The sequence below is a fragment of the Sebastes umbrosus genome, chromosome 24, assembly GCF_015220745.1.
Source record: "Sebastes umbrosus isolate fSebUmb1 chromosome 24, fSebUmb1.pri, whole genome shotgun sequence".
NCBI lineage: Eukaryota > Metazoa > Chordata > Actinopteri > Perciformes > Sebastidae > Sebastes > Sebastes umbrosus.
This window is the reverse complement of record NC_051292.1, coordinates 13,042,644-13,065,618: the sequence shown is the minus strand read 5'-3', so window position 1 is coordinate 13,065,618 and position 22,975 is coordinate 13,042,644. Positions and strand designations below refer to the sequence as shown.

The following is a 22,975-nucleotide window of genomic DNA, read 5'->3' as shown; positions in this document are numbered from 1 at the left end:
ACGTGAGATAATGAGAATCTCTGTGTACTAGTTAGAAGTAAAATAAACTGTGTAGCGATGTCAACCTAAAGCATTATTTTACATTTTGCAGAACATCCTAAATAAATGTGTAGCACCAGACTGAGCCTGTGGGACATCATTCTGTGCACCGCTACAATAACTTCTTCATATTTGTCTAATATAGTTTACTCTTCCTTTGTAAAATGTTCCGCTGTGCCTGCAGATTTGGAAACCGCAACACACATCACAATGGCTTTGTCATAAATAGCTGTATTTACTATAATATAAATAAAACAATTGGTCCCTGGAATTGTTGGTTTAAAAGTCAGTTTCCCTCTAACGAGAGTCACAGGGGTAAAAAGTGTATTTCTTTCTTTCTTTATTTTATTTTTTAGAGTGTGACCAGCACCCCCCAGAAGGTGGTACCCTAGGCAACCGCCTATAAGGCCTATGCCTTAAACCATTGTAGGGGATTTTAATATCCATGTTGATGACCCATCAAACCATTATGCCACTGAATTCCTAAACATTACTGATTCTTTCAACCTGGTGCAGCACGTCTCTGGTTCAACTCATAACCGAGAACACGCCCTTGACCTCGTCTTTACTCTGGGCCTGAATATAAACTCCCTCTCATTGATAGAGCTCGTCTCTGACCATAAAGTTAATCTATTGTACTCCTGTCTCCAGGCATAAGCAGTCTGTCCATGACCTTTTATGGTATACTATACTATGACTTTTTCATGACATTTGTTATGACATACCATGATACTACATGCTATGACTTTTTTGTGAGTTTTTCATGACATAATACACTTTGACTTTTTTGTCATATATTTTTTTTAACTCAAAATAATTCAGATATATACACATACACAACTTATTCTAAACACACTCATTTGCATATTCCGGAAAGAACTTGGCTGTGATGCCCTTATAACATCATAATGACAACATTCCAACACTCCTTAGAAGCTCAGGACACAGACACAGTGACACATTTAGACACACTCAGACACATCTTGTTGCTCTGAGAGTTGTGCTGTTAGAAACGTCTTAGAAACTTTATCATTGACAGCCTCAGCAGAGGACACTAACTCTCTCTCTTCTCCAGCTCTTGGAACAAGTTGAGGTAAGTGAAAAATCCAGTCACTCACGTTAATATGACTTATTTAGGAGTAAGCACTAATTCAGACTTAATACCTGGAAATACTTAAAAAAAAATACAATTTCCATTTGTTCCGCTGTGTTTTTCTGATTCGTAGAGCTCCGTCAGAAATGAGTTCAGCGCCTGCAATGAATAGGACTAGGAAGACTAGGAGGCTTCAAAGGAGGACCTGTCCTTACACAAAGACTGACTGGCAGCACAGGACAAAGGTCTCAGAAGATGAATACCCAGACACCTCTCTGCACGATGCCCTTGTGAGACTATTGAAGAGGACAGCCAGAGAAGACGAAGCAGGACTGTCCTCTTCAGTGGACGTTCACAGAGGTAAGCTGATCATGTGAAACTGCTGTTGGGAGTGTATACCATCATCATCTACTGAACACCAGGTTCACACAGAGGTGGAAGTTGATATATAGATAGATAGATAGATAGATAGATAGAATACACTATAAATATGCCAGACTACTACAACTAGCTTAGAAAATATAAAATATGAACATAGAATAACAATATCATACTATAAACAATAGCAAAGTGTGAAAAGAAATGACGAGCTATTCCTTTAAAGGTCCCATAACGGCTCATTTTCAGGTTCATACTTGTATTTTGTGTTTCTAATAGACCATGTTTACATGCTGTAATGTTAAAAAAAAACTTTATTTTTCTCATACTGTCTGCCTGAATATGCCTGTATATTGAGCGTTTTGATAGTTTAACAGTATTTATATAGCACTTAAACCTGCTTTATAATATAAAAGACCTAAAAATCTCACTTTTTTACTATATGGGACCTTTAACTGAGATGCAGCAGAGCAGAAAAGACTCATATTTGTCATATTGGAAGTCACAGAATGACGGTCTGTGTTGTCATTTAGTTTGGAGGACTTATCGTCCATGTTAGGTCCTGTGACTGTCAACAAGCTGATGTTCCTCTGTTTTTTTTCTCATCTGTAGAAAACCTCATCTCATCTGCAGAGGACGACAGACGACTGACAGAGACGAAGGACAACAAACTGAACACCGCACAAAATGTGCCCGCACATGTGCAAAGAGGTCAGTAGATAGTGATACATGTCGAGTTTGGCTTTATGTTAAGTGTAAGCACTAATTCAGAGTTAATACCTTGAAATACATTTTTAAAAATTACAATTTCAATTTGTTCCACTGTGTTTTTCTAATTCGTAGAGCTCCCTAGCACGTCAGAACCAAGTTCAACGCCTGCAATGGATAGGACTAGGACGACTAGGAGGCTTAAAAGAAGGACCTGTCCTTACACAAAGACTGACTGGCAGCACAGGACAAGGGTCTCTGAAGGTGAACACCCATACACCTCTCTGCACGATGAGCTTGTGAGACTATTGAAGAGGACAGCCAGAGAAGACGAAGCAGGACCGTCCTCTTCAGTGGACGTTCACAGAGGTAAGCTGATCATGTGAAACTTCTGTTGGGATCATTATCTACTGAACACCAGGTTCACACAGAGGTGGAAGTTGATATATAGATAGATAGATAGATAGATAGATGGACAGATAGATAGATAGATAGGTAGATAGATAGATAGATAGATAGATAGACAGATAGACAGACAGACAGACAGACAGACAGATAGATAGATAGATAGATATAATGAATATGTTAGAATACACTATAAATATGCCAGACTACTACAACTAGCTTAGAAAATATAAAATATGAACATAGAATAACAATATCATACTATAAACAATAGCAAAGTGGGAAAAGAAATGATGAGCTATTACTTTAAAGGTCCCATATTGTAGAAAGTGAGATTTTCAGGTCTTTTACATTATAAAGCAGGTTTAAGTGATATATAAATACTCTTATCAAAACGCTCAATATAGGGAGAAATACACACAGCCCGTATTCAGAAATTGTGCGTTTGAAACAAGCCGTCAGGATTTCTGTCCATTTGTGATGTCACAAATCTACAATATTTAGACCATTTCAAAGATTTAAACTTAAACATTATAAATGTATCCCAGTTTATTTCCTGTTGCAGTGTATGTGAATGACATCAGCTGACAGGAAGTAAACATGGACCAAAACTGTTGCTTAGCAACGCAATTCCGTTGCAATTCCATTGAAATGTACTAAAACGGAGCGTTTCAGACAGAAAGTAATTACAGGTATATTCAGTCTGACAGTACGAGGAAAATAATGTGTTTCTTGAACATTACAGCATGTAGACATGTTCTATTAGAAACACAAAATACAAGTATGAACCTGAAAATGAGCATGATATGGGACCTTTAACTAAGAGAAAGCAGAGCAGAAACAACTCAAATTTGTCATTTTGGAAGTCACAGAATGACGGTCTGTTTTGTCATTTAGTTTGGAGGACTTATTGTCCACGTTAGGTCTTGTGACTGTCAACAAGCTGATGTCCCTCTGTTTTTTTCTCATCTGTAGAAAACCTCATCTCATCTGTGGAGGATGAGAGCAAGAGAGTCGGTAAGAGAAAGCTTACCGACGATGAAGAGAAGAGGAAGCCAGACCTGGACCTGACAGAGACCAGAGACGACAAACTGAGCACCCCACAAAATGTGCCCGCACACGTGCGATTTGGTCAGTAGATAGTGATACATGTCGGGTTTGGCTTTATGTTAAGTGTAAGCACTAATTCAGAGTTAATACCAGGAAATACATTTTAAAAATTACAATTTGTTCCACTGTGTTTTTCTAATTCGTAGAGCTCCCTAGCACGTCAGAACCAAGTTCAGCGCCTGCAATGGATAGGACTAGGACGACTAGGAGGCCTAAAAGGAAGGCATGTCCTGACATAAAGACCGTCTGGCAGCACAGGACAAGGGTCTCTGAAGGTGAACACCCAGACAGCTCTAAGGACGATGTCTGTGTGAGACTATTGAAGAGGACAGCCAGAGAAGACGAAGCAGGACCGTCCTCTTCAGTGGACGTTCACAGAGGTAAGCTGATCATGTGAAACTGCTGTTGGGAGTGTATACCATCATCATCTACTGAACACCAGGTGGAAGTTGTACTCAGATCTTTCACAGAAATACCCATCAACAGGGTTTTTGGTATCTTGATCTAAATAGACATCAGTTCACCTAAATTACAAAGAAAAACAAATCCTCACTTCCCTCTAGTGGTATCTATTTATGCAGATAGTTTGGGACTTTAACCCTCCAGGTTTTTAAATATCTGTCTATGAGATTTTTGCATTCACCCCAGTGCAACAGAGGTAAACGGTATTCTATTTTGGTGCTCACAGCATCGACAAATGACGTGAAAATTTAAAAGCAACATCTCTTTCCAACAATATTGTCCTGGATGGAATAGATGATCCACTGAACACACCATAGTTTCTATTTCTTTGGTAGAAGGTTGTTCCAATAGAACGTGTTCACAGTGAGGCTCGTGGATTGTCCAGAGTAACAAGGACCCTGTGTTTGGAAATAGATGTTGCCGTTAACTGCTTCAATGCTGTGAGCACCACAAACTAAACTGCATTCCACTCCATTGTATTAGGATGAAGACAGATAGAGTATATCTGCATGGATAGATACCACCAGAGGACAGAGAGAAATAGTAGTTTGAATTGGAGGGTGTATTTTATTTTACTTTGGACAGAGCCAGGCTAACTGTTTCCCCCAGCCACACGAGTCTTTATGCTAAGTTAGGCTAAGTTAGGCTAAGTTAGGATACATTAGGCTACGTTAGGCTAAATTATGCTAAGTTAGGCTAAATTAGGCTAAGTTAGGCTAAGTTAGGCTAAATTATGCTACGTTAGGCTAAATTAGGCTAAGTTAGGCTAAGTTAGGCTAAATTAGACTAAGTTAGGCTAAATTAGACTAAGTTAGGCTAAGTTAGGCTAAATTAGGCTAAGTTAGGCTAAATTAGACTAAGTTAGGCTAAGTTAGGCTAAATTAGGCTAAGTTAGACTAAGTTAGGCTAAGTTAGGCTAAATTAGGCTAAATTAGGCTAAATTAGGCTAACTTAGACTAAGTTAGGCTAAGTTAGGCTAAGTTAGAGTAGCCACAGCTCAACTCCAGCTTCAGAATCAGAATCAGAAATAGTTTATTGATCCCCGGGGGGACGTTGGGGCGTTACAGTTGCTCTTGTATGAACATAAGGAATGTGAGAAAATAGAAATAAAGGAGTATGTAACTTGTAAATTATGTACATAATGCTACAATATAATATATAATATAAACACAATATACAGTATATGTAAAGAAATATAAGTACTAAGATTAAGAATAGAAAATGAGATGGATAGATAGATAGATAGATAGAATACACTATAAATATGACAGACTACTACAACTAGTTTAGAAAATATAAAATATGAACATAGAATAATAATATCATACTATATACAATAGCAAAGTGTGAAAAGAAATGACGAGCTATTCCTTTAACTGAGAGGCAGCAGGGCAGAAAAGACTCCAATGTATCATATTGGAAGTCACTGAATGACGGTCTGTGTTGTCATTTAGTTTGGAGGACTTATTGTCCACGTTAGGTCCTGTGACTGTCAACAAGCTGATGTCCCTCTGTTTTTCTTTTCTCATCTGTAGAAAACCGTATCTCATCTGCGGAAGATGAGAGCAAGAGAGGCGGTAAGAGACGCGGTAAGAGAGGCGGTAAGAGAGGCGGTAAGAGAAAGAAGAAGCAGAGACCAGACCTGACAGAGTCCGAGGACAGCAAACTGAACACCGCACACAATTTGCCCGTACGTGTGCAAAGAGGTGAGTGATACATGTCAGGTTTGGCTTTATGTTAAGTGTAAAATTCATATTAGAGCTTAAGCAGAGGCGGATTAAAGTGTTCAGGGGCCCCTGGGCTACTCTTTGTATGCCCCCCCCCAACCTTACTCATCATGCTTTAATGTTACCAGAAAAAAGTCATTTAGTGTCATGTATAAAAGCGTGCTAGTTATATTTCACGGCCCACACGTACACAGTGGGGGAACACTGGCGTATACAACCTCATTGAGACAGCCTTTAATCTAAACCTCGTCATAACTCGTCAATTTAGGGGTTTTCTTTAGTAGATTCTGGTCACGGTGTTCTTTCAGACCTTGTGCTGTTTGTTTTTGTGCTCCGTGATCATATTTTCTTTTTGACATTTTGTCACTATTCTGTCCAGTAGTGACGTATTATTTGAAAACCAAATTGGCCTCATGAACCTGGTCACATCATCGGACCAGGCTCATAAGGTCAGCTGATTGGGTACATGTGTCCCTCTTCATTTTTTTTATGTTTCTTGTGGGCCAATAAGGGAAAAGTTTTTTGTTTTTTTTAAATAATTAAAATAATCTGGTCAATATGGGGTCCCTGTAAATAGCAGCGTAGGCCATTCTGTGTATGAATCCACCCCAGAGCTTCAGTAACATGTAGTCAGTGTTCCTCACAACTCTATTAAAACTAAACCTTGTTTGTCTTTTTAGCTGCATTCGAGGACAAATATCAACAGCAAGAGAAGCTCGGCGAAGGAGGGTGTGGATCTGTGTTTGCTGGATATCGCAAAGCAGATCATTTGCCTGTAAGTATTACACACACATGTTTGCACACACACGCACACACACACACACACACACACACACACACACAGTATGGACAGGAAGTGCTGACAAAGTTTGTGTCTCGTAGGTTGCCATCAAATACATCCCGAGCGACAATCAGTGCATCAAACACGTGGTGAGTTAAGATGTGCTGTATTCAACACGGCACTCTCTTATTGGATGTATTCTGGATGAATCCTGCTTCTCTGTGGAGCTTCTCTCACTCATCCTCCTCTTTGTTGTGATGTTTCAGGACGAGCATGGGAATACGCTCTCTGTGGAGGTCGCCATCTTGTTGAAACTGGCGGCCAATACAAGTGGCTCAGCGGCCTCCTCGGCACCTGTGTCCCTACTGGACTGGTACGATCTGGAACAGGAGCTGATCCTGGTGCTGGAGAGACCAGTCCCCTGCATGGACTTGTTCACGTACATCTGGTCAGAGGGAGGCTCCTTAAAAGAGGAAGAGGCCAAGGTAAGCTGCTGGAGGATCTTGTGTGTGTTTTAAACGTTGTACAGGAACAGGAGGGGATTATTTTGACCATCATTTCTAGTCATTATTGTACATTGTCCTCACCAAAGTAATTACACTTCCACGTTGGGGTCACTTTTCAGACCCGGAGGTAGCCCGCTGAGTAACAGCCATGAAGAAATGTCAAAGCACCCTCCTCTACGATCCTTCATCTCTCTCTTTTTGTTTCTCAGATCATCCTGAAACAGCTGGTTGATGCATTAATTGATCTTGAGGATAAGAGCATCTTTCACCGGGACATCAAGGTGGAAAATATCTTGATCGAGACCGGCTCGGACGTCCCGCGAGTTCGCCTCATTGACTTTGGACTGAGCTGCTTCGTGAAGAGAGGAGCCAATTACCGCGACTACTACGGTAAGATGTCTAGCTTCTACTCCTGCTCTTCACTAATTTACCCATCCGTGACTTTTACGTTTAAAGAAATATCCTCCTCCTCCTCCTCCTCCTCCTCACCGTCTTATCATTATGTCTGTGTACTCTAGGTACCTTTAATTACATCCCTCCGGAGTGGTACAATGGTCAAGGCTACAGTGCCGGCCCGACCACAGCGTGGCAGGTTGGAGTGGTCCTGTTTCATACGCTCCACAGGAACGCATTTTTTGAGACCCTCGCGTTCCTCGAAAATTGCATGACGTTCAACGAGAGGATGTCCAAAGGTAACAAAAACATACACAAACATGTCAACAGAAACTAATCTGTTCATTTTAGTTCACTGATGGATCTCTGTAGCCGTCACCTTCATCTTTCTTCTCCTTCTTTCTCTCCAGATTGCAAGGATTTCTTGCAAATGTGTCTGACTGAAGACCCCGAACAGCGCCTGACCCTGGAGCAGCTCAAGCATCACCCATGGCTCAGATAAACCAACCCGGAACACACACGTCCTCGCCATACGATACTCAAGTCTTCCAAGTATTAATGCTGTGTTCTCTTTGACAGGAAGAACGTGAGGAACCGGGGCGGCCAGCCTGTGATAGGCTGGCGAGGTCACCGGCCTGTGATAGGCTGGCGAGGTCGCCGGCCTGTGATAGGCTGGCGAGGTCATCGGCCTGTGATAGGCTGGCGCTACAAAGCCGGCCCCATGTGGTCCTGTTTGAACGACGTTGGCCTGGCGACCCGGTTGCCAGCCTGTGATGGCCTGGCGACCCTGGACAGGTCGCCAGACTGTGATGGCCTAGCAACCCGGTCACTAGCCTGTGATGGCCTGGCGACCCGATCACCAGCCTGTGATGGCCTGGCGACCCGATCACTAGCCTGTGATGGCCTGGCGACTTTTGCCCAATGTCAGCTGGGATCGGCTCCAGCCCCCCCCGCGACCCTGTGATAGGATAAGCGGTTACAGATGATGGATGGTTATTATTCATCGTTTGCCCTTTTTTTGCAGATCCTGTAACACCCCCAGCCGTTCGAGGAGAGGGGATCTCTCTTTGAATTGCCTTTCCCGAGGTTTCTTCCCATTTTCCATCTGGCCTCAGGACTTTGGAGGAGTTTTTCCTCGTCTTCTTAGAGAGCTTGGGCTGGGCAGGTTCTGCTCATATTCCAATTAGCCATTATTTAATGTGATTTTTAATACTCAGCCATGAAAATAAACTTTAATTAAATTAAACCCAATTAATTCATCTTTTCTTTAGACCACAGAGAATCAACATACTGTTTTTTTCTAACTGCATTTTGAGTTAAATAAATATATGTTAAAAAAGTCAAAGTGTATTATGTCATGAAAAACTTATAAAAAAGTCATAGTATGTAGTAGCATAGTATGTCATAACAAATGTCATGAAAAGTCATAGTATAGTATACCATAAAAGGTCATGGACAGACTGCTTATGCCTGGATACAGGAGTCCAATAGATTACCTTTATGGTCAGAGACGAGGTCTATCAATGAGAGGGAGTTTATATTCAGGCCCAGAGTAAAGACGAGGTCAAGGGCGTGTTCTCGGTTATGAGTTGAACCAGAGATGTGCTGCACCAGGTTGAAAGAATCAGTAATGTTTAGGAATTCAGCGGCACCCTCTAGAAAACAAAATTAAATGAAAATAATGTCAGATGCCCTTCCTCATTTTCTGAATTGAGGTAACAAATTAACAAATAAATAAAGAAAGAAAGAAATACACTTTTTACCCCTGTAACTATCGTTAGAGTGAACTGACTTGACATTTTTAAACCAACAATACCAGGGACCAATTGTTTATTTAGATTATAATAAATCCAGTTATTTATGAAAAAGAAAAAATCTTTATTTTTGTCTTAAAGCCATTGTGATGTGTGATGCGGTTTCCAAATCTCAATTTTGTCTGGGGCACCCAAAGGGCTACACCAATTTTTAAGTTAAAACAACTACTAAAATGTATACATAGTGTACAATTTCTATGCTGTCCATTGAGCTTAACAATATATGCCATTTAACATTAAATACTTAACTTTTATTGACATAAACATTATAACACAAATATATGTTTTTATTTCTACTCAAATATTTTAAGTTACATAAACAAAGAGATGGAGTTGTACTCAGCCTTTAAATATAATGTTGCTTTGACTAATAGAAAATAATAAGTTGGTAAAAACACAAACAAATTGTGGTAGTTTTATGTTAAGACAGCAAAAAAATTGTGTCCAGCATAACTCTGCAACTCTTGTTATGTGTTTGTTATGTAAAGTGAACACAAATTTTTCACGTTATTGAACAAGAAAATAACTACATATTTGCAACATCTTTTTTAGTTCATTCAACTATCCAATTATATGCTAAGTGCACAATGTATGTGTTGTTAATTGACCTCTAACTAATTAGGCTATATTGGCTAAAAAATTATGTTAAGCTCACAAGGGATGAGTGTTTGTGTCAAGTGAACATAAAGTTTTGATGTCACTGGTGACCCGGTCACCAGCCTGTGATGGCCTGGCGGCCCGGTCGCTAGCCTGTCATTGCCTGGCGACCCGGTCGCCCTGAACATTTGTGTAGACTTAACAATAACATTTTGTTTCATGGATGGATTGGGGTTTACAGTGTAGGAGAACGCATGAAAAATAGCATATCATAGGAAACGTTATATGCGGATATGTTGGGTAACGCAGCGCTGTCTTCTTAGAACTTTAACCCTTTCACGGTGTGTTCTCAGTTCATGAAAGCTAATTGCAACATTTTAGTCGCCTAAAAATGTCTTGTTCGGCATTCGGGATGGACTGTCAAGATGGCGATGGCCAAAGTCAAGGCTTCAAAACCGAAGTCCACAAACCAATGGGTGACATCATGGTGACTACATCCACTTCTTATATACAGTAGAGTCAATGGTTGCAGCCCATTCTCTACGAATCAATCAGGTATACTTGGGGTGAAAATCAGGCTGTAGAGATCTGCTCGTCATAAGTAATCCATTACAGTGAATGCCATGCCAATTAGTTTTTTAATCTTTTATTAGTATTTATTTTGTGAAAATGACATCATTGTATGGTAATACAGCAGATGTGCACCAGTCTGGGTTGGAGGTAATGAGCAAAATTCTTGCTCATTACCACAGACGTGCGCAGAGTAGCTCTGGCTTGGTCATGTATTCAAATGAATACATGGAGAGAGGGCTCGGGGCTCCGGTCTTTTTCTGCTTATAGACAATCACAGTTGGATTACTTGCAACACTTGGATGCAGAACTCCTCCAACATACGACTAAATATCTTGTTTATCATTGCGTTTAAAAACAACCCATATTTGTGTGTTCTGATCTGGGCCAACATAAGTTAGGAAGGTAACTATGGTTCTGTGAATTCCTGGATAAACAAAGGGGATATGTGTCCGCCCAGGTCGAGATCTTATATTTAGTCACATGCATGACTTTGTAGGGGTTCTACTTTGGTAGGTTTTGGTTATTAGCAAATTAATTAATAAATAATAATAGAATTATTAATATTAATAAAGATTATCAATAAACATCAATAATAAACGGGGCACCACCCTGGAATCAGGGACCAGTGACCAAAACGTTAATATAGTCTCATTATATATGCTAAACTATCAATTTGGAACGTTGATTAATAATTAAATTAATAACTATAACCAAAATAGATAGTAAAGGTTGAAGGATATCGGAGTTCTTGACATAGCAGAGGTTGGCATTATTCATTCTTGTGCAACATTAATGAGACCAGCATGTATATTCCACAAACATTTATTTACAAGATAATAAAGGTTCAAAACACAATATTAATCTAACTAAATAACTAAACTAAACAAACCAAACACAGTGTGTAAGCATGTGTGTGTGTGTGTGTGTGTGTGTGTGTGTAAGAGAGAGAGAGGGAGAGAGAGGGGGGGGAGACAAGATGGGTTCTTGTCTCAAAATGTCTGTATGGCCTACAAACAAAATGGCGGGCACTGTAAAACTACAAAGATGGCTGAATCAAAGATGGCGGAATCAAAGATGGCCATCAGCATGTCACCACATGGCCTCTTTGTTCTTCTGAACCCATGTGCTCAGGAAGGACAAAGAAGGGGGGTGATGTGGGGGTTAAGATTATCTGAAGCTGTATGTTTATGTTTAACTAATTCACAGTTTCTGTATGTGATCTTAATGTGTGTTAGATATGCAGTGGGTTAGAAAAGATGGTTAGTTTGCATGCAAGACCTTGTCTATGTGAAGCATAAACTAAACACATCAGATGTGGCGAAGCCAGTTACCCAAAAATCAAATACAGATAAATCAACACAGTCAAACTCAATGAATAACATTAAACCAAATCAATACAAGTACTTTCTAGAAATCAAAGTTGGACAGTCTTGCTCAGCCCTGTGCGATTGCTAATGCTAAGGCCCAGTACGTTACCAATCCATGGAAGAAAAGGGTTTGTGATTCCATTTGTTGAAGTTGTGGTTCCAAGTCAAAGAGGTCGTCTTTGCTGTTAGTTTGGTGCTAACTTCTTTGCTTGATAGCTTGAAGTTAGCTGGCGGAAAGGGCAGAGCACTCGCGTCGTCTGCCGTTTGGTTCCTTGTGGCTATGTCTGTTTCCTAACAGACCATAGATCAGAAGCAGAACTGTTTTGCAAGTTCTGGACTTGAGAGCCGTTCACCTCAACCAGGTCAGCCTGGGTTGAGGAGATGAAGAGCAGAGAGAGCGCAGCAGCTCACCTCTCACACGTCAGGAGAGATGAGCAGATGAGAAGAAAGAGCTGTGGGTCACCTCCAGCAGCTGGTCAGCTTGTGTCAGGAGGTGAAGAGCAAAGAGTCGAAAGAGGAGGAACAAAGGACATTCCTCTGGTTTTGTTCTGTGTGAATTTCACACCTCTGGGTGAAATGTTACTGTAGCCAATGAGAGCTGAGATGAGTCCTGTGGTCAAGGATCAGGTTACTGAGGTCATGAGGTCACTTGAAACCAGCCAGATGCTGGGTCCCTACAACTTGTAGGCTACCTGCACATCCCAGTTATTCATAGTTTTCACGTGACGTCACGGCCCTATGGGAACGCCCACCTGGAGGGCAAAACAAAGCTGCCATCCACTGTCCGCCAGCGACAGCTCAGCTTTTACAACACTGTTAGTTGTTGTTCAATTTGATGCACAAACCGAAGAGAAGACAAGCCTGGACTGTGTTTCTACAGCACCGTCTCAGAACCAAAACCCAGAGCAGAGGATTGTGGATTTATGCAATTAAATTAGACGTGCCGCCATCCCTGACGAGAGCGGACAACACTGACACTGACTACAACTGAACACCCATGCAAACAACGACTACGACCGAGCTAGCCGTCTCTCCCGTCTCCATGGTCAAACCAGTTCATTTAACCATTCAACCATTTAAATCATTTTGCGAGTGACAGCTAGCTCGACCGCAGTAACCAACGTTAATTTCTTGTCCTTCACCTCGCAAACAAAAGGACTAGTGACCCATCCAGATTGAAAGTACAGATAACTGTGATGTTCCACTTTCATCTTGGCGACAGTATAAGGGATGGAGTCTCCACAAGATATAACGTTATGTAGCTAAACATCACCAAAGTACAGCTCCGGGGACGTAGCTGAGACAACTTTTCAACCAGCAAGCTATGCTAGCTAACGCTGTCTGGTTATCAACTCCTTGATCAGAACAGAATATAGTAACTTTCATCACTGCTCATTTTTAGGAAGGCCACCGCAAGAAAACATGTTCTTTGTTTAGATTATCAAACAGACAATGGATCATAGATGTTTGTTACTTGCTGTCAGCTTTAGCTGGTGTAGCTAGCATAATAGCGAGCTAACAAGCCTACATTTTCCCAGTATCAGACAGAATTATACAGTGAAAGCGAGGCTTATGGGAAACCAATCTAAGCACACATTACATAAACAAAGAAGAGGTTTTGTTGCGGTGACGTTTCTAAAATGAGCAGTGGTTAAAGTTATTAGATGCTGTTATGACCAGGGAGTTGATAAGCTAGCGTGCTAGATAGCTGAAAAGTTGTCTACTTCCACTTAAATGATTGAAATACCGCAGCAGGTACTGTATATGGGTCACAGGTGCCTAAGACTTGCAGTTTGTATATATATCTTTGTTTTTCCTTGTTTGAGAGGTGATCTAAACACTTGCTGATTGTAAAAGATAAAGATTTGACAGCCTTGTGCTCTTCCTGGGGGCTTGGTTTTGACCTCCAGGCTATGCGCGAGTCACGTGACTGAAAACTATGAATAGATATCACGTTGTAGCTTACACCCATGATTTACACTCTGGCCCTGTTCAGTCCTGGTATTAATATGCGTCCTCAGTGATCGGATCCCAAGTGGACAGCTCTAAGTACGTCTGTTCACACCTGGCATTATAATGTGTCTCCACATGCGTCTTCAGTGACCACTTGTGATCCGATCTTACTTCCCCGCTCTATATGCAAATAAACACGTAGTAAACACACGGCTAATACAGCAGCCGTTGTGACGTAATATTACATGAATGTCAGTAATAATATCCTACATATTCCTGAATTCTGGTACATTGTATTAACATCAAAATAAAAGGTTATTGTACCGGCGGTCCCTGTGGACCTGCGGTACAACAGCATGGTACAACACAGTACAACAGCGCGGTACTACAGCGCAGTACCGCGCTCCAGAGAGCCGGGGAGGACAGAGGGCAGTCGGGTGGTCGGGTGTCAGCTCCGCGCAAATCAGCGGAACAAAAACACCGACACATCACCGACAGTATGATAATTATGCACTTTACGTGCCTAGTCTGATAGTCTGTAGATATGTAGCCTATAAACAAGATATATTTTAATAAAATACATTTGTACCGACAGAATACAGTAGAGCACAGAGGCCGTTTCCATGCTGACAAGCGCCCGTGTCTGCCCGTTTATTCACCTGAGGGGCGCGGTGATCCCGCGGAGCCCAGCTGGACATCAGGTGATTAGGCGGTCATTAATGTGGCCAGGATGCATTCGCGTACACACTGCTAAAAGAATGTGGTCATATGTGGCCCAGACCACGTCTGAATGTGGTCTGAAAGATCCGATCTTAATGTGTCTTGTCACTTGTGATCGGATCACTGAGGACTCATGTTAATTCCAGGTGTGAACAGGGCCTCTGTCTCATTCACTCCTGGCTGCCATTGGCAATAAACAAAGTGGTCGATGATTCCTACCAGTATCACGGGGAGACAGACACAGACCTAATGGTCAGTCAGATGCCGATGGAAGAAAGGCTGAGGCCAGCTTGGATCCAGAAGCCACATTAAGGCGATAAATACATTCTGACTGTCTTTTACACCAACCTCCCCGTTTTCACCAGTGATTTCTACCTGGACCATTTACAGCCTCAGCTTTTATTTCATCTCAGTTTAGACTTTTTTTTTTTTTTTCAAACACAAATCATACTTTATCGTTGGATTATTTTAAGGACATGATTAAAATATTATCAGAATTAGAAATACTTTATTCATCTGCGGGGGGAAATTGGGGCGTTACAGTTGCTCTTATATAAACATAAAGAATCAAAGAAAATAGAAATAAAGGAGTACGTAACATGTCAATTACAGTATGTGCATATGCTACAATATAAACACAATATATGTAAAGAAATGTAATTAAGTAATCAGATTATATATACAGTATATATATATATATATACAAAACAATTAAATGCCGAAAATGAAGCAGACAAGACAATTTCTAATGTCTGATATACGGTTTGGCTATAATCCAAATACAGATATCTTTGTGACATGAACAGATACCGATACAGTAGCCTTGCGTTACACCTGAAACTGGAACTGGGCATTCCAGATTGGGAGAAGAACAGTTAAAACCGGATCTGTTGATCACAAAACTGTGTTTGATCTGTTACGTTTGCATTTTGTATGTCGTCCATGGATCGATGTCTCTTCAGTGTTTCCAAGTTTGTTCCAGAATTCGAGTCCATTTCAACAGGATGTGTCATAAAATCAGTTACATGTTTGAATGTTCATACACAATACTCTTAGTGCTGAATTAATCTGGATATTAATCAGTGTTCAGTTTGGCCTGTAACCAGTATTACAGCCAGGGCATGTGAAGTGATATATACATAATATTTGAATCATTTAGATGTCAGATTTTATTTGTATAGACCAGGGGTCAGCAACCTTTACTATCAAAAGAGCCATTTTAGGCAAAAAAATAATAATAATCTGTCTGGAGCCGCAAAACATTTGAGCATTGTGATGAAGGTAACAGTCTAAGTATATAGTATATAAGTCTAATGCAGTGAGGGCTAAAGAGCAAATGTACTACGGAGTATTAGGGCCACATTGAAGGAAAAAACATCAGAGATTTCCTGAATAAAGTCGTAATAATACAAGAATAAAGTCATAACTTTACGAGACAAAAGTCGTAATATTACGAGAATAAATTCATAACTTTACAAGATAAAAAAGTCGTAATATTACAAGAATAAAGTCATAACTTTACAAGATAAAAAAGTCGTAATATTACAAGAATAAAGTCATAACTTCACGAGAAAAAAGAAAATCACGTAAAATTACTACTTTATAATATTATGACTTTATTCTCATAATACTACGACTTTTTTCTAGTAAATCTTTGAATTTATTTTCATAATATTATGAATTTATTTTCGTAATATTATGACTTCTGTCTCGTGATCTCCGGTTTATATTTTTTTCCTACTGTCGTACCATAGACCTACAACAATGATAAATACAATTTAAATTGTAAATAAAAAACAGTTATTCATTTCCATTTTTAAAAATCCACAGGGAGCCACCGGAGAGGCCAAAATCACCAAATTTGCCTCAAAAATCAAATTTCATGAGGAAGACTTCAGGAAGTACGACTTTTCTTGGAGTCTCATATTGTTATGATCGCGATCTCTTTGATTAAATTCATATTCATTTTTGACACAGATTGTTTTACAGTTTGTTCTCTAATATTTCCAGTAGATGGCAGAGGCGTTTCCATATTTTAGGGCAGCAATCCATCCATTAACACCAAGACAGATTGATGCAGCAAATATAACTTTGTCTAAATAACTAATAATTCCTCCATGGGGTTGATGCCCATCTATCAGAGGTCTCTGTGTATACTGAGAAACATTAATTCCAAATATATGTTATTTTTACATAAACTGTAGATGTTGTGAAATAAAAAAGCATAATTACCTGAAATTCAGCTACAGTGGGAATCAGCAGCCTAACTATAATTTACCACCATTTTGTGTGTTGGTTTAAACAAAAATTGTACTCAGTATTGAGAAATGGATGTAACCAATAGTAAAACACTGTAACACACTCCGGGTACGAAATGAGTCCTTACCCCAAGTGAAGGAGTTCAAGGGTTCTCGGGGTCTTGTTGGCGAGTGAGGGGACTATGGAATGTGAGATTGGCCGGAGAATCGGAGCAGTGTGGGGGCGATATTGCATTCGCTTTACCGCACCGTTGTGACGAAAAGAGAGCTGAGCCGGAAGGCAAAGCTCTCGATCTACCGGTCAATCGCCGTTCCTACTCTCACCTATGGTCATGAGGGCTGGATCAGGACCCAAAGAACTAGATCGTGGGTTTTCTCAGGAGGGTGGCTGGCGTCTCCCTTAGAGATAGGGTGAGAAGCTCAGTCATCCGTGAGGGACTCGGAGTAGAGACGCTGGTCCTTTATGTTGAAAGGAGCCAGCTGTGGTGGTTCAGGCATCTAGTTAGGATGCCCCCCTTAGGGCGGTGTTCCAGGCACGACCTGCTGGGAGGAGACCACGGGGAAGACCCAGGACTAGGTGGAGAGATTATATCTCCACACTGGCCTGGGAACGCCTCGGGATCCCCCAGTCAGAGCTGGTTAATGTGGCCCGGGAAAGGGAAGTTTGGGGTCCCCTGCTGGAGCTGTTGCCCCCGAGACCCGACCCCGGATAAGAGGTTGAAGATGAGTGAGTGTGATGAGTGTAACACACAGCTAAATTAATGGTATCAGTAGATGTGTAGTTAGACTGAATAGATTTAAATGAGTTCAATTTGTTTTTCATACTGATTTCATATGCCACACACTATTATCCACGTTGCTAATATTTCATACTTAGTTGACAAAAATAGCAACATTCTGTACATGAACACCTGTAAGTCTCACTTCCAAAATCCAACTCCTCACTGCTGGTTTAACAAACTGAAGGAGACCTCTATCAGAAGCCCCCCCGGCCACAATGACACAAGTGAGCCACTAGAGGGAGGCACAACAAAATGCATGGCGAGTTCCTCACACAGAGGAGATCTGACTCATTTATCAAAAGGATACAAGCATCTTGGTATGAACAGTTCCGTTACATGTGTCTGTGGGGATGGAAGCCTCGCACAGCGTCTGAAGACCAGCCTGGGAGACCACTGAGGGACTACTGAGGTTGCTCACCAGTGTTATCGCAGCTCAGTGAGCTGCCCCAAGTAGGTCTACCTGCAGACTCTCAGTGGCTACAGTTAGGCTTAGGGAAAGCTGTATAATATATACAGTACGTTGCATCTTATTTCCAGGTAAGCTAGTCAGAAAGCCTTCAAAGAGTGGTTTAGTTCTGCACAGGACTGCAGAGATAGACATGCTTGCTGTCACTATGTAAACTATTGTTGCTCAAGAAACTGCTCCAATGTTGCTCTTAAAGCCACGTCTCGTCTGCTATTTCTAATCATGGCAAATACACAGCGTGAATCCTGATTATAAAAAATACTTTGATATTCTATTGGATCAATGGGCCAAGACTTATTTAATTGGTTAATTTGTTTGTGTGAATAAAGGAGTCTGAGTGGAGACAGTGGTGTAGGGAGTGAATGAGAGTGTAGCAGAGCTATGAAGAAATTTAGATATGAAAATGGATGTCTGCCTCAGAACGCTGGACCAGGACCCCAACGCCCAAGAGATCACTTTGGATAGCAGATCCACTTAAGAGAAGGTTGGCTGGTGTTATAAAGGGACTGTTTGTAAGAATCAGAAATGCTTATTAACAGCGACACCTGTGGCCGTTAAGTCAACTAAAGTCAGCGTCCTGTTGCTCGCGCTTGTGCTCGCTCTAAATAGACATGAACGAGCATCGCTCAAAACAGTGAGGCGACACACGTCAGCTAAAAGCACAATATCACTCTATATTTCAGCTGCTTGGCAGTAATGTTAGCTGACCAGACAAAGGTCTCTCCATGAATCAATGCTGATCCTAGTGTTGGCTTTTCCTGCTTCAGCCTCCCGACCGCGGCCGGAGGGAACAGGGGAGACACCGGCACCCGGTCGGAGACGATAACGTTTCTCTCTGCGGAGCCCCGTCACTTCACAAGACACGGGAAACCTCTGTTGGTCTGGAGGAGCTGCAGCAGTTATTTCTGCACAAACGTCCACTGTACATTCGCTAGATATTCTCAGAGCTACGAAGTCTTCTGCAGTGTGTAGTGTGCGTGCATGCACGTGAGGTGGAGCGAGCTGAGTGAAGGCAGGCAGAGTAGCAGAGACTCCGGCCCTGGAGACCAAAGCTACGGTTTCCCCCGCGCCCTCCGACCGCGGCCGACACTGTTTAACAGACGGGCTTCACTAGATAGAACTTTGTGGTTTTGGTGATTCCGTGTAGTTTGTGTTGGAGTCTGAGTCTGAACAGCGTAGCCACACGCGAGCACGCATGGGAAACACCGACCCGCAATGATTTATAAGAGTGTAAGACGTTACAAACAGTCCCTTTAAGACGTAGGAAACCATCAATTTATCGTTAGTTACTACATTTTCTAATATCAAAATGTTGCTATACTAAAGAAAACACAAATATATATATATATGCAACAACATTACTAACATAGTTATACAGCTGTCTTTTCATGCACATGTAGTTCAACTCTAAGCAGCCGCGCAATGCATTCTGGGAGCGTGGCGGCGCGATTCGAAGAACGGAGCGTCACGACCACGGATGTATTAAGAGAAGAGAAGGTCACGACCGGTCTTTTAACACATCCATGGTCACGGGTTTGGTGTCGGGGTATGACGCATGCGCAGTGTGACTGAAGCTTTGGTCCTGCGTTGCAATTGGCTCATTTTCGCCAAGTACAGAGCAGATCTTACTGCGCATGTGTAGAAGATATGACTCGATGATGACGCGTGACCCGGTCTCCTTCCATAGGCCTTGTCTCCAGTGTGATCCATCAGTGCAATCAGCTGCACCTGTGGAGAAGAAGAACTTTTTTTTTTCCTAGAGAGAGACGGAAGCAATTTGCGAACGCGGTATAAGATTTGCTGGCGGATTAGCATAAACTGTACTTTGACTGTAACATCATGTCACATAGTTCTGATGGAAATAATGGAAGTGAAATGGAATGGATGTTACCTAAATCTGTGAGGCAGAAAAGGGCTGCGAGAGAGAGAGAGCGGATAGCAAGAGAGAGAAGTTGGTCGGATGATAGTGAAGTTGTCAGAGGTAATAATAAAAAATCAAGAACCAGTCACAACGATAGACAGACGGATCAAACACAAGAAGCGGAGTGGAAAGTAATAATTGAATTCAATCAGGATGGCGGGCACTACCACCCGATCAAACTTACCAGAGCGATCGAAGAGGAGATTGGGAAAATCAAAATGGCCAGGTTTTTGAACAATAAACGAGTGTTGATACATGCAAACAGCAAACAACAGCAGGAAAGAGCCTCAAAATGACAACACTTAAAGGGGAAAAGATGAAGGCTCATATACCTAGAGCAATGGTAAAGTTGAGAGGAGTAATCTCTGGAGTCCCATTGAGTATGTCTATGGAAGATGTTAAACATGAGATTAAAGGGGGTAAAGTAATTGATGCCATACGGATTAAGAGTAAAAGAGATGGCTCACTGAAGGAAACCCTATCGGTAGTGGTTCAGTTTGAGAAAACCCTCCCAAAATCGGTGCAAATGGGATACATGAACTACAGCCTGAGGGAATACATTCCCAAACCTCTCAGATGTTATGCATGCCAAAGAATGGGGCACACAGCACAGCAGTGTAAAGGAAAGCTAAGGTGTGCGAGATGTGGAGGACAGCATGAGTATGGAAAATGTGATAAGGATGCAAAGGTTAAATGCTGTAACTGCGGAGGTGAGCGTAGTGCTGCGTTTGGAGGATGTGAAGTGCAGAGAGAAGCCAGAGAAGTACAGAGAGTTAAGACAATGAACAAAATATCATACGCAGAAGCACTAAAGAAAGTAAGGGCGACAGAAACAAACAACAGGAATTCCAGTGAAATGGACCAAAGAAATGCAGCACAAAGGGATGGTAATGCACTAGGAAATCAAGCACAAACCCAAGTCCCAGACAATATGCAAAATGCTCGTGCTCATAAATGTAAAATGAATGATGATTCACTAGTAGTAAACAAAGTGGAATTTGTTGTCTTCATCTGCCACACCATTAATGTTGCAGCTCAGCTAAAAAAGAAAAGTGATAGAATCAAGACCATAGTGGAGGCAGCAGGAAGATTCCTTGATATACGTGATGTAAAAGCAGATCAGATACATGCACTTCTGACAGCAACTGAGGTTGGGGAAAATGGACAGAATGAGGGTTCAAGTTTTAATTATGGTGCTCCACATACTTCAGTGGAATGCGAGAAGCCTGATAGCTAATGGGCAAGAATTTAAAAAGTATGTATATGAATTAGAAGTAGTTTAAACAAATGAATGGGAAAAGGAAGTCAATAAAAATTCCAGCATTGATTGATGGGGAGAGGATGGCAGTATCAGATAAAGAGAAGACGGATGTGTTAGGTAAGGCATTTGCTGCAGTACATAGTGGGGAGCACCTTGATAATATACACAGGCAGCAAAAAGAGCGTGTGCTCAGTGAGAATGAAAACGTGAGAGAGAAGAGAGAGGATGATATGTCAACACTGGATGTGGAATTTACAATGGCAGAGCTCAAAATAGCCTTGACAAATACTGGATATACAGCACCAGGACAAGACCAGTTATGTTATGCCATGTTTAAACAACTACCAGTGGAATCATTTAAGTTAGTGTTGAGACTATTTAATCAAATCTGGACGGAGGGAGTCATACCAAGTTGTTGGAAAATGGCAGTAATATTACCATTCAACAAGCCAGGGAAAGATCCTGCTAATCCTGGTAGTTATAGGCCCATAGCGTTGACATCTCACTTATGCAAATGGATGGAGAAGATAATAGTACGTAGATTAATGTTCAGTGTGGTTTTAGAAAAGGTCGATCTACAATAGATGCTCTAGTTAGAGTAACTAATGAGGTAGAAAAGACACTCAAAATGAAAGAGGTGATGACAATAGTATATTTTGATATAGAAAAAGCATATGATTCTATGTGGAGGGAAGGGCTGCTTATCAAGATAGGTCAAATGGGTATTGGAGGGAGGTTGTATAATTGGGTAATGGACTTTTCAACAGACAGGAAATTTAAAGTCAAGGTTGGAACAGAAGTATCTAAGGACTACAATATAGAAAATGGTATCCCCCAGGGGAGTGCAATCAGCCCGGTGTTGTTTAACATAATGATAAATGATATATTTGGAAATTTAGATAGATGCATCAAATCAGCGATATATGCAGATGATGGGGCAATATGGATGAGGGAAAGAAATGTGCCATATGTGATGGAAAATATAAGGAAAGCAATAGGGAAAGTGGAGAAATGGTCATATGAGTGGGGATTCAAAATGTCAACAAATAAAACATGTTATATGATATTTACAAAAAAGAGAAACATTAATACTGAGAATTTAACATTATATGGTCAGTTGATGGAGAGGGTGAATGAATACAAATATCTGGGTCTATGGTTAGACAGTAAATATACATGGCATGTTCATATAAAACATCTGGAAACAAAATGCAAAAAAGTAATAAATTGACTACGAGCTGTGGCTGGATGTAACTGGGGGGCAGATAAACAGTCATTGATTGACATATATAGGGCGATCATGAGATCAACAATAGATTATGGTTGTATAGTTTATGAAGCAGCAGCAAAGACATCATTACAAAAAGTGGATAGAGTACAGTGTAGAGCATTACGGTTATGTATCGGAGCTATCAAGTCAACACACAGAATTTAAAATATCTATTTCCAAAAGAATTTCAAACCAGGTATCAGTGTACACAGCAGAAATAGTGGCAATCATCATTGCAATGCAGTGGGTTGAGGAGGTCAGACCTGACAGAGTGGTGATATGCACGGATTCAAAAGCTGTTTTGGAAAGTATACATTCAACAAAAGCTGTAAGGCAAGATCTAATCATTGAATTGTACTATAGCTTGCTAAGACTACACAGAGGGGGTATA

The 22,975-nt window shown here is 41.1% G+C and overlaps 2 protein-coding genes across 5 annotated transcripts in view; both read left to right on the top strand.

Moving 5' to 3' along the window:
- anos1a (anosmin 1a) overlaps positions 1-22,975 on the top strand; it is a 115,573-nt gene that overhangs the window by 75,573 nt on the left and 17,025 nt on the right. The gene's annotated exons all lie outside the window — the stretch shown is intronic.
- On the top strand, positions 989-8,848 carry LOC119483789 (serine/threonine-protein kinase pim-2-like). Of its 4 annotated transcripts, none has more exons than XM_037762269.1 (13): positions 989-1,132; positions 1,266-1,492; positions 2,144-2,221; positions 2,354-2,587; positions 3,599-3,754; positions 3,880-4,113; positions 5,731-5,901; positions 6,603-6,697; positions 6,805-6,852; positions 6,970-7,188; positions 7,419-7,599; positions 7,728-7,901; positions 8,013-8,848. In XM_037762269.1, exons 2-13 carry the CDS (start codon positions 1,279-1,281, stop codon positions 8,102-8,104), a joined length of 1,896 nt encoding a protein of 631 aa, XP_037618197.1. In that variant the 5' UTR covers positions 989-1,132; positions 1,266-1,278; the 3' UTR covers positions 8,105-8,848. The 4 variants fall into 4 exon arrangements, with proteins under 4 accessions (XP_037618197.1, XP_037618196.1, XP_037618199.1 ...); XM_037762268.1 differs by having other exon boundaries at positions 2,123-2,221; XM_037762271.1 differs by lacking the exons at positions 2,144-2,221; positions 2,354-2,587 and having other exon boundaries at positions 3,599-3,630; positions 3,670-3,754.

Coding starts and splice junctions, on each gene's coding strand:
- LOC119483789 (XM_037762268.1), top strand. CDS start 1,279: ATGAGTTCAGCGCCTGCAATGAATAGGACTAGGAAGACTAGGAGGCTT. Junction 2,588..3,598: donor TTCAGTGGACGTTCACAGAG/GTAAGCTGATCA, acceptor TCTCATCTGTAG/AAAACCTCATCTCATCTGTG. Junction 4,114..5,730: donor TTCAGTGGACGTTCACAGAG/GTAAGCTGATCA, acceptor TCTCATCTGTAG/AAAACCGTATCTCATCTGCG.